At 41.3% G+C, this 14,331-nt stretch overlaps 1 protein-coding gene across 1 annotated transcript; it reads left to right on the top strand.

Annotated features, from left to right (window-relative positions):
- Positions 1-1,748: 1,748 nt before the first annotated feature.
- On the top strand, positions 1,749-12,869 carry klhl18 (kelch-like family member 18; the record flags this gene model as incomplete). Its single annotated transcript, XM_080542718.1, has 10 exons — positions 1,749-1,883; positions 5,273-5,403; positions 6,108-6,248; positions 6,751-6,949; positions 8,636-8,796; positions 9,476-9,612; positions 9,887-10,109; positions 10,917-11,021; positions 11,134-11,245; positions 11,874-12,869. The coding sequence occupies 10 exons, from the start codon at positions 1,749-1,751 to the stop codon at positions 12,258-12,260; spliced, it is 1,731 nt and encodes a 576-aa protein (XP_080398844.1). The 3' UTR covers positions 12,261-12,869.
- Positions 12,870-14,331: the final 1,462 nt, after the last annotated feature.

The following is a 14,331-nucleotide window of genomic DNA, read 5'->3' as shown; positions in this document are numbered from 1 at the left end:
GCCTTGATATTAAAACGGTCTATAGTAGAAGAGAATTGGCCTTTATTTGGTGATACACATTGGTGATGTCGCTGTACCATGGTCAAACTTTTAAAGGTAGTCTAAGAATTGAATGTTCTAGATATGTAATTGGAAGAGCATCTGGGACAGCTCCTGGAATGTAACCAGTAGCCTTGACTGCAAAAAAAAGGAAACGGTAGATATTTAAATATCAAAATCATGTTTTTAAATGGTCCTTGGCTTTAGACACTTTTGAGTCAACTATTTATAGTGCCATTTTATCCAGGGCTCGTATCACCCATATTACAGCACCTATGTGCCTCACTGTGCTTCCATTTTCATTGCTGCACTTGTGTTGAGTGTTAATAAACCAATAACAATTTGTGTGGATGTGGAGAACTGTACTCAACTACAACAATAAAGTATGTATGGTCCATTACTTTACGATCATGATAATGAGGTAAAATGTCCACAAAATCTTTAAATGATGTTTTAACAGCATCATTGACTTTATATGATGTTTTAGTTATCAAATAGACACGTATTGTCAAATAGACACATATTTGATTGGTTCCTGACCCTGAAATTAGGGGGGGGGGGGGTAGATCAGCATTGAAAATGAGTAAATAGTGGGTTTTCTGTTCTACAGGTTTTCAGAGGTGTGCTTATCGAGAACTATTGGTGCTAAAAGAATGCACCAAGATGACAATACATTCTATTCTTCAGAGAGGCCTGTCCATGTGAGGGACTTGATATAGTGAAGCGTGGGGGCACGCTCTCAAGAACGAAGGGGATGGTGTAACGATCCAGCAGCTCTGCCAATGGAGTTAACTCTCATGGTCTACATCTACAACACCCTAGCACAGCTGGTTTGTAAGCGGAAGGTTGTGAGTTCAATACCCGCTTGTGAGGAAACTCAGCTCCGGAGCGAGGCTCAAGGGAAATGTAGTTCATTAGAGTGCTTTGCCATTTACTAACTCCTAATGTTGTGTTGTACACTTATGGCGCTTTTCCACTACAGGGCCAGCCCGGCTGATCTGTATAGCGGGGGGGGAATCTTATGACACGTAACTCCTCCTACAGTCCCGGGTCTTTCCTGTATAGTGGAAAACGTCTCGTACCCAGAACTGTTCAAACGCGTGCCGAGGCGAGCCGTGCTGAGCCGTGCCGTGCTGGTCAATGGAAAAGCGCCATTATATCACACATAGCCCTAGTAGGCTATATTGGCCCAGGAGCATGACTTGAGCCGATCCGTCCGTTATAATAATACGGTTGGAAATCCAGCTAATGAGGATCAGAGAGGGCAGTACTTCTGGTACCAAAAAATAAAATGACTAAACAAAAATAAAAACGACTTATAAACTTACTTATAAAAACTTGCTCTTGAATGATTTGTAACACTTTTCCATAAGCAGCATAATTTATTCAATATATTATTCAATATTACATTTCCATAAAATGTTCACACACACACACACACACACACACACACACACACACACACACACACACACCCACCCACCCACCCCTACTGCTTATGTCGTCAGCTTTGACCGGGACACATGTCTAGCCTGAGGGACGCCGCCCGCAAGAAAATCGAATGAATCTGATTCAATACCACCGGCCGTCGCCCGGGAGACCGAAACGAATGCATTAGTGAACCATTCCGACTACGGTGTCTCGTGTCAATCATTTCCTCCTTCCCCTTGCTGCGCGTTTTCAAAATTCGTTATTTTTCTTTTTCTTCAATGACGATGGGTGATATGATATATGAAGAACTGGAGGATTTGATGCATTTTTCTGTCCACGACTTACCAGGTCGTGGATATGCCGTTATGGAGGAGATACGAAGACAAGGGAAACTCTGCGATGTCACCTTAAAGGTAAAGTTGCCAAGCCGCAATATTTTTGTAATGAAATAGCTACCTAGCAGCTAAGTTAGCTAGCTTGCTTTAGCCAATGATGTCCGTAGCCAGCGACCAGACCAACAGTCTAGCTAGCTTAGGTAACTAACGTGGGAGGAATAGCTCGTTGTCATCAGTGCGTGAATGTCAATGTGTTACATGTCTATAGTTGTAATCTAGCCATAACTACGACATACAGCTAGAAGTATAAACGTGTACAATATGAAGTCATGCGTTTGGTTTCATCATGGCTAGTTTGGACCTCGATTTAGCCAACCAGACCATTTCTATCTACACCTCCAAGAAAGATAGCCAGCCAGCCTCAGAGTATGTAATCTAGATTCTAGAAGGTTTGTCATGCTTCTGATGTGAAAGGATTGGGAGTGTGTCTTAACTCTGGGCCAGGCAGGAGGACATGCGGGTCATGGTAGAGACAGACAGACAGGGAGGATTTGAATGACTAAATAAGCCAGAGGGGAAAGCGAGCTGATGATGCAGGTAGAGCTGTGTGTGTGAGTGATGTCCACAGCTCGTGAGTTTAGAATGATAAGGTTCTATCTCCGTTTAGAATGATAAGGTTCTATCTCCGTTTAGAATGATAAGGTTCTATCTCCGTTTAGAATGATAAGGTTCTATCTCCGTTTAGGGCAGTTCAGAGATATTGAGCGTCAAAGTTTTTACATTCCATTATGTTTTGTGAGATGGAACCTTTGTATTTTATGAATTACTATCTCAAAAATGTCAACATTTTAAAAATAACACCACACAGGCATTAATAAACACCTAATGGATCACATTATGTAAAAAACTCAATTTTGACAAAATTGAGGATTTGAATGACTAATAAGCCAGAAGGGAAAGCGAGCTGATGATGCAGGTGAAGCTGTGTGTGTGTGTGTGTGTGTGTGTGTGTGTGTGTGTGTGTGTGTGTGTGTGTGTGATATCCACAGCTGTCACTCACAGGCCGCAGGGTCTGGGAACACAGTAATACTACTAATAATAATGCATTTATTTTATAAGGCGCCTTTCATGGCACTCAAGGTCGCCGTACAACAACAAATTTAAAAAACAGTTACAAAAAATTCAAAATACAAAATACATAGAAATATACAGTATAAAACAGTAGAGAGATTGAAGCATCTGCGTTCAACGGTAGAACTCCGCCCATCTATTCTGGGTGTATACATACATACATACATACATACATACATACATACATACATACATACATACATACATACATACATACATACATACATACATACATACATACATGTCACGTAATTACATGTAATGAGGATTTGGGCACTGTTAGCTTTATGTTCACAATAAAATAAAATGCATAAATGAATGAATGGAATGGAAAGAAAGCCATCAACATTTGGTATGACACATGGTTGAAACTCACTCTAGTGTTAGATTCTAGGAGTGTTGCTGAGTACATTTGGTAGTAAATATCAAGCTATGCTTTGGTCAAATATTTGTGTACAGGCCATTTATATGTGCCTTATGCAGTCCAGATATGTAAATTACTTTTTTAATATACTTTTTGTTACGTAATATTTCCTTATTTCACGAGAACATGAGAACATTATTGTGATCCTACCACTTTCCATTGATCTCTTACTTCATGACTCTTATGTTGAAGACGCAAAAAAGATGAAACTGGAAGTCTTAATGATGAAACTTATTAATGGAACACCGATGGATGTACTACCTAGGTGTATAAACCCTAAGATGCAGCTTATCATAATACTGCTTATGACGGTGAAGCCACTGCAAACAGTCACAGAGGATGTGAAGATAGAGTGAACGTCATGTGCCAGGGCCTGACCATAAACCAAATGGCCCTGCTCTAGCCTGAGCTTGGCTGCTGAGGGGCTTGACTCCTATGGCACAAAGTTGTCCTACGGTGTCAACCGCATCCTAATATACTCTGTCATGTGAGATAACCTACGGACACATGAGCCGTCAGATACACAGCAAGACGACACCGAAAACATATCCTAATTAGGCTACTTGTGTCGCGAGCGAATGTTGAGGGTAAAACAGATCTCTCTCACCAAAATCTGTTTGTGTCGTAATCATTGATATACACTGCTATGATGTCAAAATAGAGATTCTCAGCCCTTATTTGATGGTATTTGTGTGAATGTGTACTGTACATTCACCATTTAATACATCACCCAACATTTTTTATGAAAGGTTCCCCTCTTTCAGGGTACCCAAAACTGATGGGACAGATTCATCAAATGTCGAAATTGAGCACTCATGTTTAGTATTTGGTCGAGAATCCTTTGCATGTTAACTACCTGAAGTGTGTGACCCATTGATCCCACCAGACTCTGGGGTGTCTTCTCTAGTGATGCTCTGCTGGGCCTGTACTGCAGCTTGCAGCTTGTTTTGAGGTGTTTTTGCCTCTTACCATCAGTAAATGAAATGCATGCATAAATTGCAAGATTGATGTGGCCAGTCAAGAACCTTCCACTTTCTGGCCCTGAAAAACTCCCTAGTTGCTAGTTGTTTTGTGTAATTGTCTTACTGTATGATGAAGCGCCATCTCATGAATTTGGAAGCATTTGCTTGTACTTAAGCAAGATGTTTCTGTATACTACAGAATTCATTCTGCTGCTTTTTTCAACAGTTAGATCATCAATTAAGACTAAGTTAGGCAGTCCTAGTGGCAGCCCTAACATTAGCACCCCCCTCCACCATGTTTCACAGATGGGGTGGTATGCTGTAGGCTAGGCTACATCTTGGGCTTTTTTTCCCTCCACACTTTCCACTTGCAATCACTGTTTAACCTTCCTCCATTACATGATAATATTAATCATCTGTCCACAATATATTTTTCCGGATTTCTGCAGGCTTTTTAGGTTGACCTACTTTTAGCAAACTGTAACCAGCCTTTTTGAGGATAACTAGTGATTTGCACCTTACAGTAAAGCCCCTGTAGTTGGGCTGGTGACGTATTCTCAGATAGTAGACCAGTGTTCCTGATCAGTGGGAAAAGCAAGCTACTCTAAATTTATGAGACAAACCTTTACCCCCCCCGTTCACGGCAATTTGAGCATGTTTTCTCAACATTGCTGCATAGTACTCCGGTTAGAATAAGTGTCACTCAATTTTGGGTATTGGAACATAATACAGGTAAAACACTGAAATTATCTTCAAAAGGAACTCCTGATGCGTAATCATTAGTTTGTCTTCGCGTCAATCATCTCCGATCTACCACGGTACTTCACGGTACTACAAGTGTTATTCCAGGCCTACATACACTGTATGCAATAGTCTGGGGACAAAGTTATATCCTTCTAAGTACAAACCTGATTTAATGACTCTCAGAACACCTCTTACCTATACTTTAGGTTGGAGATCACAAGTTCAGCGCCCACAGGATTGTGCTTGCTGCTTCCATCCCGTACTTCCATGCCATGTTCACCAACGACATGGTGGAGTGCAAGCAAGATGAGATCGTCATGCAGGGCATGGACCCTAGGTAATGTACCTGCACACACGCACTTACAAAATGAATGGGCCTGTCCAAAAACAACCCGTAGCCCATACTCAGTAGGCACTTGTGTAGATCTAAAGGGACTGGATGGTTAGCAATACGGTAGTAGCTCCACTGTCCCCTCTGATAAGCTTGGTGGAAGCATTTTCTGTATCGCTTATAGCTATCTACCTATTCACTTATCCAATCCAGTGGAGGTAGAAATCTGAGGACGGGCTCATGGTAGGTAATGCATGGAATGGAATAAGGAATAGTATCAAATGCCATGTGTCCTTCCTGCATTACAATGTCCTCCAATTTCTACCTCCACTAGCCTGAGTGCCAGTGTTTCTCAACCCTCTCCTCGGGGCGCCCCAGCCGCTCCACATATTTGATCTGTTCCACCACCAGCTCACCTGATTCAACTAATCAAGTACAAAGCAATTATGGTTTGTACTTGATTAGTTGAGTCAGGTGTGCTGGTGGTGGAACAGATCAAATATGTGGAGCGGCTGGGGCGCCCCAAGGAGAGGGTTGAGAAACACTAATCCTTCTTGAGATAAGTACCGAGGGTGAGAGGACCCAGAAGTGCCTAGGAAGAAAGGACCAGGGGGTTGTTTATGGATGGGGCCATAATGTGTCCAGTACCTACATTGTGTTGTAACTAACCTGTCTCCTTTGTTCCCCCCCCCCCCTCCCCCCCTTTGCAGTGCACTCGAAGCCTTGATAAACTTTGCGTATAACGGTCACGTGGCCATCGACCAACAGAACGTCCAGTCTCTTCTCATCGGAGCCAGCTTTCTACAACTGCAGAATGTGAAGGACGCCTGCTGCTCCTTCCTCCAGGACAGGTGTGTTCTCACACACACGTTCACACTAGGGGTGGGCATCGACGATCGATAATTGATCGATAAGGATCTTGGTCGATCACAAAATAAAACATTTTGGTCGATCACAAAAAAAAAAAAAAATTTTTTTTTTTTTTTTGTGATCGACCAAATGTTTTATTTTGTGATCGACCAAGATCCTTATCGATCAATTATCGATCAATTATCGATCGTCGATGCCCACCCCTAGTTCACACACATTATGGCAGTGGAAACGGCTGTACTTAGACAGGCTACACCCGGGTTACAAGTGACTTTTATATACATGTCAAGTCTATGTCTAGTGTTTCTGAATGCGTCTGAAGTTTTCCAAACTCACGAAGTGGCTTGTGCTTTTAATGTCCTACCTGTTTTTATGCTTCTAGTGTGAAAACAACTAAAAACAACACGAAAGGAAGGAAAACAACGTGACGATTTGCAGTGTAGTTTCAGAGTGACTTTCTCTTCCTCTTTTATTTCATCCCAGACTTCATCCTAAGAACTGTCTGGGTGTGCGGCAGTTTGCAGAGACCATGATGTGCACCACACTGTATGACGCTGCCAACAGTTTTGTCCACCAGCACTTTGTGGAGGTGTCAGTTTCTGAAGAGTTCCTTAGTCTCCAGCCAGAGGAAGTCTTGGAGCTGGTGGGCTGTGACGAGCTGAATGTCAAAGCAGAAGAACAGGTCAGTGATGCTCGATATATGAGGGCGATGCATCTTATATCGATGTATACAGTATAGGGCTGCAACTATTGAGTATTTTGGTAATCAATTATTCTGTCGATACTTGCGAGAACACTGTATATTTTTTTTATTGCTTTATTGGGAATTCTTTTTTAATCAAACTAGATTGAGAAAATAATACCTAACGTAGGCTATAGCCGTTGCACCTTAGAACCATAAACCTATGTCTATGATTAGAACCAGATTTGTTTTTAAATAACTTTCCAGTTTAGAATTTTTTTTCAAAAATGTTCGGCACTTTCTCTAAAAACGTACCAGCAAAAATAAATAAAAACACAATACCCAAGGCACACAGTTCTAATCGAGGATTTTTGGTAATCTAATTATTTGAGTTATTCAGTATGTACATATTGTCATATTTTTCCGGTTGGAGTGATATATTGTGTAATGGTGATACAATATGTGAGAATAACTCAACCATATTACCAAATATCTTAAATAGTGCAAATAATACTCAAAAACGTAGTGTTCTCATTAAACAGCCAATGCCCTGGTGGGAACGGTAAGACAAAGCGTCTTATGGTATGCTATGTTGATTAACTCACTGGGAGACATGGATCAAACTTGAAAAATATGGTGCCGTAACTCGTATCACCAAAAACGGGGCAGTCTCTTGGATATCGACCTGATGAATGTCTCATGCCTCCCCTAGCGACGTGAAGTCCCACTGCACACCTCTGTAGGTGATGCGCAGCCAGGCTGGGTGAAGAAGACCGAACCTGACTCCCTTGATATCGTATATTTGACGACGGACGTCGTTGAAGGCAAGCGCGATCCCGCGCTGTCTTGGCGGTGTGGTCTGGAAAGACGGAGACGGTCATGTTCCGCAACTTCATCCGTTGTAGCTCTCCCGCCTTCCTGAGGATATCGGCACAGTCTGTGTAATAGTGCAGCTTCGCTTAGCGTGGGGGGGGAACGGTCACCGGGTTAGGGTTTGGGCATCAGAGGATGGTGGGCTCTGTCCACAAGCGGCTCCTTCTCAAGTGAAAGCTTCTATCAAAAGTGTAGACACGGAGTCCCCCGAAATCTGTTTGCATAGTGGATATGCTGCCACAGGCTGTGAGTGTGACTAAAAGACGTTTCGTCCTTAATTACGAAAACCAAAAGTAACTGTGTTAAAGTTACATAAATGTTACATAAAACTTAAGCTGTAAAAAGAGTGCCTAACGGCGTTCAGAAAAGTAGACTCCTAGCATGCAACTTGCGCCATGTTGTGCTGAGCTGGAAGTCCTCCCGCCTATTCTATGTTATTTTGTACTGTGTGTCAGAGAGCTAATGTTTGAATGTTGTCAGTAAGTCTGATATTCATGTTAAACTTAGGAACTAGTCTGTTGGCATACAATCTGTGTGAGTTACGAGGAGAGGAGCAAAACCGGTGTTGAAGGTAGTGGATTAATCCATAAAACGGTATACCGCCTACCTCTATGAACCATACAACTGGTCTCATTTTAATGGAATATAGTCAGTACAATATTACTGTACAATAAATAAAAAATATTGACAAACTTAAACTCAGATTTCTTATAATCGTAAATTACACTCATCAGCTACGGAGGAAAGGATGGAGTGTTGTGTTCCTAGGTCAGGGCATTATTGACCCTCCACTTCTCTACTTCCCCATACCAGGTGTTTGAAGCTGTTCTGGCATGGGTAAGGCACGAACGTGAGGAGCGGGAACCACGGTTGCCTGAATTGCTCTCCAAGACCCGCCTGCCCCTCTGTCGGCCCCATTTCCTAGCAGATCGCGTTCAGCAGGATGAACTAGTGCGATGCTGCCACAAATGCAGGTAATTGACTGACTTTCTGGGCCAGAACATTTGAGTCGAGTTAAGAGGTCGGAAAAACTGCTCCTTGCTCACAAGGATTTGTTTACACTCCCAGATCATATTTAACTAGTGAAGGTGAAACCAGATCATATTTAACTAGTGAAGGTGAAACCAGATCATATTTAACTAGTGAAGGTGAAACCAGATCATATTTAACTAGTGAAGGTGAAACCGGACCATATTTAACTAGTGAAGGTGAAACCGGACCATATTTAACTAGTAAAGGTGAAACCAGATCATATTTAACTAGTGAAGGTGAAACCAGATCATATTTAACTAGTGAAGGTGAAACCGGACCATATTTAACTAGTGAAGGTGAAACCGGATCATATTTAACTAGTGAAGGTGAAACCAGAAGAAAAAGCCAACACTCCGACTATTTCAAAATGCGCTCCACGCTCCAGACACAATACCCCCGCTCCTCTGGTGCTCTACTCCGCTCACATGCTCTGTTCTGGCCTCATTTACAGCCACATCCAAACTCTAGACACTACCCACAGATCTGAAGGGATACTGTAAATATTGTGTTAAAAAAAAATCGACATTAGTTACAAGTGGCTTCCATGCAATTTGACTGCTAATACGTTTTTGAAAACTGCAAACCTCATACATTGTCAATCTTGTGTGTTCTGTCCAAAAGGGATCTCGTTGACGAAGCAAAGGATTTCCACCTGATGCCAGAGCGCCGTCCTCACCTGCCTGCCTTTAAGACCCGGCAAAGATGCTGCACCTCAATCGCAGGGCTCATATACGCAGTTGGTGGATTAAATAGTGCAGGTAACACTTTTTTTTGTTACCTAGCATAACAGAAATCTAGAGGTGAAGCATGACATTATAACATGGAAGAGATTGAGGGAACAAAAATGGTGACTAGTACAGAACGTTTCTCCCATTGGGGTAAAGAAAACTGCAAACAGCACACTAAATGCTTTCTCACTTGGTGGGATGAATGTTGAGCTCTCTCGCCTGGGTTAGCGAATGTATATATATATTTAATATAGGTGCGGTTGAAATGTTGTGTGTGGTTGAAATGTTGTATTCTTGCATCCAGGTGACTCGTTAAATGTAGTTGAAGTGTTTGACCCCATTGGAAATTGTTGGGAACGGTGTCAGCCATTGAGTACTGCGAGAAGTCGAGTGGGTGTGGCAGTTGTCAACGGGATGCTTTACGCCATCGGAGGATATGACGGACAATCGCGGCTAAGCACAGTGGAGGTCTATAACCCAGAAACAGACACATGGGCACGTGTTGCTAGTATGAACAGTCAACGCAGGTAAGAATGACTCAAGGCTTTGTACAACACAGACACTGCTTGTCCTCCTGCAGGTCTATAAAAATGTTAAACATTTTACAAAACCTTCGAATTACTATTATGGTTCACATTTGTTTTTTTTAGATAAAATTCATATGGTATCATAATTATGTTGAAAATATTCTACAATTATTTTGACAGATATCACAGTAACATAGCAAGATATGACAATGTCCATGTACTGTTGTTCACAGTAGTACGTTGATGCACTGTGGGCTGTTATTCGGTCTTACGGTCTTGGATGAGTACGTTTTGGGTTGAACATCAGTTTTTCATATAAACAGAGGGGATCGAATAACTTGCTTGTCAAGTCTCCGCTCACTATGGCAGACATGTTCTGAAAATTACAGACTTCAAGCGTGAACCACTGAACCTTTATGGATTTGCAAGTTAGAGCGTTTGTTACAGCGCCACCATTAGGTCAGTTAGGGTAATATCTAGTATAAGGTGTGGCCTAAGGCTGTCTGTCACTGTGCCAAGTTTAGGGTTCCTGCCCTTTCCCTAATAATCTGTGTATCTGTGTAGAAGACAACATGGACTCAGCCTTAATAAACAATGTTCGTTATTCTCTGTGTGTCCCTGTTGCCATTATAAATGTTTTATTTATACACAAAAATGTAATATGCTCCTCCTAAAATATATATGCTTCCTACTGTAAACAAGGAACATTGTGTAAGCAGTTTAAAGGGACATATTTGGTTTGGTTTACGGGCCGACAAAAACAAAATGTACTTTGCTGTTGAGTCTCTCCATTCTCCTTGAACGCAGTGCAATGGGAACAGTTGTCGTGGACGGGCATATATACGTCTGCGGAGGCTATGATGGCAAATCCTCTCTCAACTCTGTAGAATGTTACTCTCCAGAATCTGACAGGTGAGGACCATTTCCCCTGCGAACACCCAAGACTGAATTCAAATAGAACCCTGATCTGTGTGTGATATTTTTTTTCCATAATTATGCTTTTTTTCTTGATGTCCCTGTGCAGGTGGACGGTAGTGACAGAGATGAGTGCGAGTCGCAGTGCAGCTGGGGTTACTGTTTTCGATGGAAGGATTTTCGTATCGGGCGGCCATGATGGTTTACAGATTTTCAACACGGTCAGAACATTATTTTGTATACGCCTGTCGTACAGAGAATGGCTTTGCCACATGACTACAGGATGCTAGGTGTGTGCTGATATGGCAATACTTGCATCGGGTTCCGTTAACTGGGGCTTTATATTTGTGACCCGATGATACCCGTGATCAGAGAATATGAAAGCTGTTTACAATACTCATATAAACTGTAGAAGATGATAGAAACTATTGGTAAACTAAAAACTGTGAGCTGCGGCATCTAAAGCTTTTTTCAGATTACAGATAATAACACCCCAAAAAACGTTATCATGATCGGATGCGGAAAACAAAAACAAATTCATAAAAGTACTTGTTTGGTCTATCTGGTTGGGGTGTGCAGAGTACTCGGACGTTCAGTAACACTTTTTAAAAACAAATTCATAAGATCTTGTAGATGGAGTCTTATGGATAAAAATAATAGCTACATTTGAAGAAATGTAATAGCTAAAAAAAAAATATATATTATTATAACACATTTAGGGTTAAAGCTACAGGAACCCAATGGGCCAGAAGGTTATCATTGGAAAGCAAACCATGTGATAGTGTAATAGACTAGATGGCCATGACACTGACACTGGGATTTACTGCCATTATACCTCCCATCCTACAGGTGGAGTATTACAACCAGCATACGGCCCTGTGGCACCCTGTTGCTGGGATGATGAACAAGCGCTGCCGTCACGGTGCTGCAGCCCTAGGCAGCCAGCTGTATGTTGCTGGGGGTTACGACGGCTCTGGGTTTCTCAGTGGGGCGGAACTGTACAGCTCGGTGACGGACCAGTGGAGCCACCTAGTGGCCATGAACACGCGGCGCAGCCGAGTCTCACTGGTAGCGAACTGTGGCAGGCTTTACGCTGTGGGAGGCTACGATGGACAGTCCAACCTGAGTTCTGTAGAGATGTACGATGCTGAAACCAACCGCTGGACATTCATGACACCGATGGTTTGCCATGAGGGTGGGGTTGGAGTAGGTTGCATACCCCTTCTGCCTGCCTAACTCCACAATCAAAAGTTATAGGTTTTGAACTTTTAGTTTTCTTTCATATTTTGGGTGACAGAACTTCAATTAACAAATGAGGCAACTCCTCTATGTTCCACACGCTAGGTTCTACAGTTTAAACCATGCTTTTGTTTTCTATAAGCCTGGTTCAGCCAATGTACCATTGGGAGGTTTCGTGACGTAGAGAATATGGATGCAGAGGCTGGGTTGAGTCATCCAGAGATTATTATCCTGGTAGCAGAGCTTAAGGCTTCTATCTGTAACTGCCATTGGGAGAGGATGAACCAGTAGTTCTGCAGAATTAAGCAGTGAAATAGGTGGTGGTGGAGGTAGAGGGGGATTGATAGTGAATATTGTGGACTGGTCGATCAGGTTATTCAATGTTGATGTCAGATATTGTATGAGAGCCTAAAACATTTTGCTATCATAAACGAAGGAACAGCTTGCAAGAGAGAGTGAGGCAATTTGAATGATGCTGAGTAGAAATGTACTTATGACTTGGTGCAACAGAGGGCTCTGTTGCATAAAAATAGAGCAGCCACTCTGTGTTTGTAAAACAAGTGCAGCCACATACTTGTCTGGGCAGTTGAATGGGGATATGTTTTGGTTGCACGGTTTTCTCTGAACTGGAAGTGTTGTGTACTTATGATTGTATAAATTAATCATCAAGATGGTTAAAATGTATTTCTGTTTTGGGAGAAAAACCATTATTCCGACTGGATAATTCATTACAATTATTATTATATTAGTGGGAAAAAAGGTTCCCTGCAGAAGGGGTAAATGCAGTGGTGCACAGTGGTGAAATGGTCTTTGGGCTAATTCAAGTTGCGACACCTCATGTACCTTGTGTATTGATGCAGCAACTAGCTAACCCCTCAACGTTGTTCAACTAAAAACTAAATACCAAGTCAAAGTGCCCTACCATCTTTGTTATCATGGTATGGAAGTACTCTTGGAATATACTGCTGAGCTCAGCTTAGTCAGGTGACTCAATGTCATTGAATTTGAACTTAATTTCCTTCTAAAGGGTGTTTAGTGGAAAACTGAGTGGAAAAATGATAGCCACTGGTGTTGTTCAGAGGTGGCAAGCCTCTTCCTGTGGAAAATCAACAATAACAAAACTATAGGATGACAAAAAAACAAAGGAAGCATTCCAGTAACATTCTGAGGAATCCTCTTAGGAATCTTCATTTAGGAATATTTAAACCCCCTTTAAGGAAGTGGTAAGCTATTTTTTAGAATGAATTATGGAATTACATAATTGAACATGGATTGTACAGTAAAATGTAATATTGCTTTCTCGACTGTTCTGACTTACATTCTGTCATGATTCTGACAACTTTAATTTGGAATTAATTACTGTGAATTTGAAATATCGATTATACTGTTTTACCATTATTGAACATTTCTGAGGATGTTATGGTAATATATTACACATTTACATTATATATATTTTGTATTAACTTCCAGTTGTGGTTGCAGTATTTTTACTACTCAGATTTTTGGTACTGGTCATAAAATTGTATTTATTATTGGTTGTACTTTTTTCGTTACAAAGTAACTTGACCATTTCTAGCTTGATTTATTAACTGTACGTTTTTAGTACTACTATCATGAATATTGTACACTTAAAATTGATTGTTTCCAAAATGTGGACCAGTTTTTTTTTTTGTATCTTTATTTTTATGTTTTTAAACCTACCTCTATGTTGACAGGAGAGATACAGTCAAAAGAAACTAAAGACTCTTCTGCCAATCAAATGTCAGTTTGTTTCATTTGAATTGAAGGGTACTATAGCATATCGTTTTCTCTTCAGGCCCACTCTGATGGCTATGCCTATGTCCCATTTGAATCATTTACTGTATGTATAAAACATTATTTCAAGATAAAAAAAATGTGTACCACATTGGACTTTCAGGAGGACCATCTCCTGCAGACAGAAGTGTGTGATGATTGTGCGACATGAACGTAAAACATTTATTGCAAAACTGAATAATCAAATGGAAATGATGATACAGTACAGTGCCCTCCATAAACAGTGGAAAGGGGAACCTTTTTGTCTTCTTTT

The sequence above is a fragment of the Nansenia antarctica genome, assembly GCF_963989245.1.
Source record: "Nansenia antarctica genome assembly, chromosome: 12".
Classification (NCBI taxonomy): Eukaryota; Metazoa; Chordata; class Actinopteri; order Argentiniformes; family Microstomatidae; genus Nansenia; species Nansenia antarctica.
This window is presented reverse-complemented; position numbering and strand designations above follow the sequence as displayed.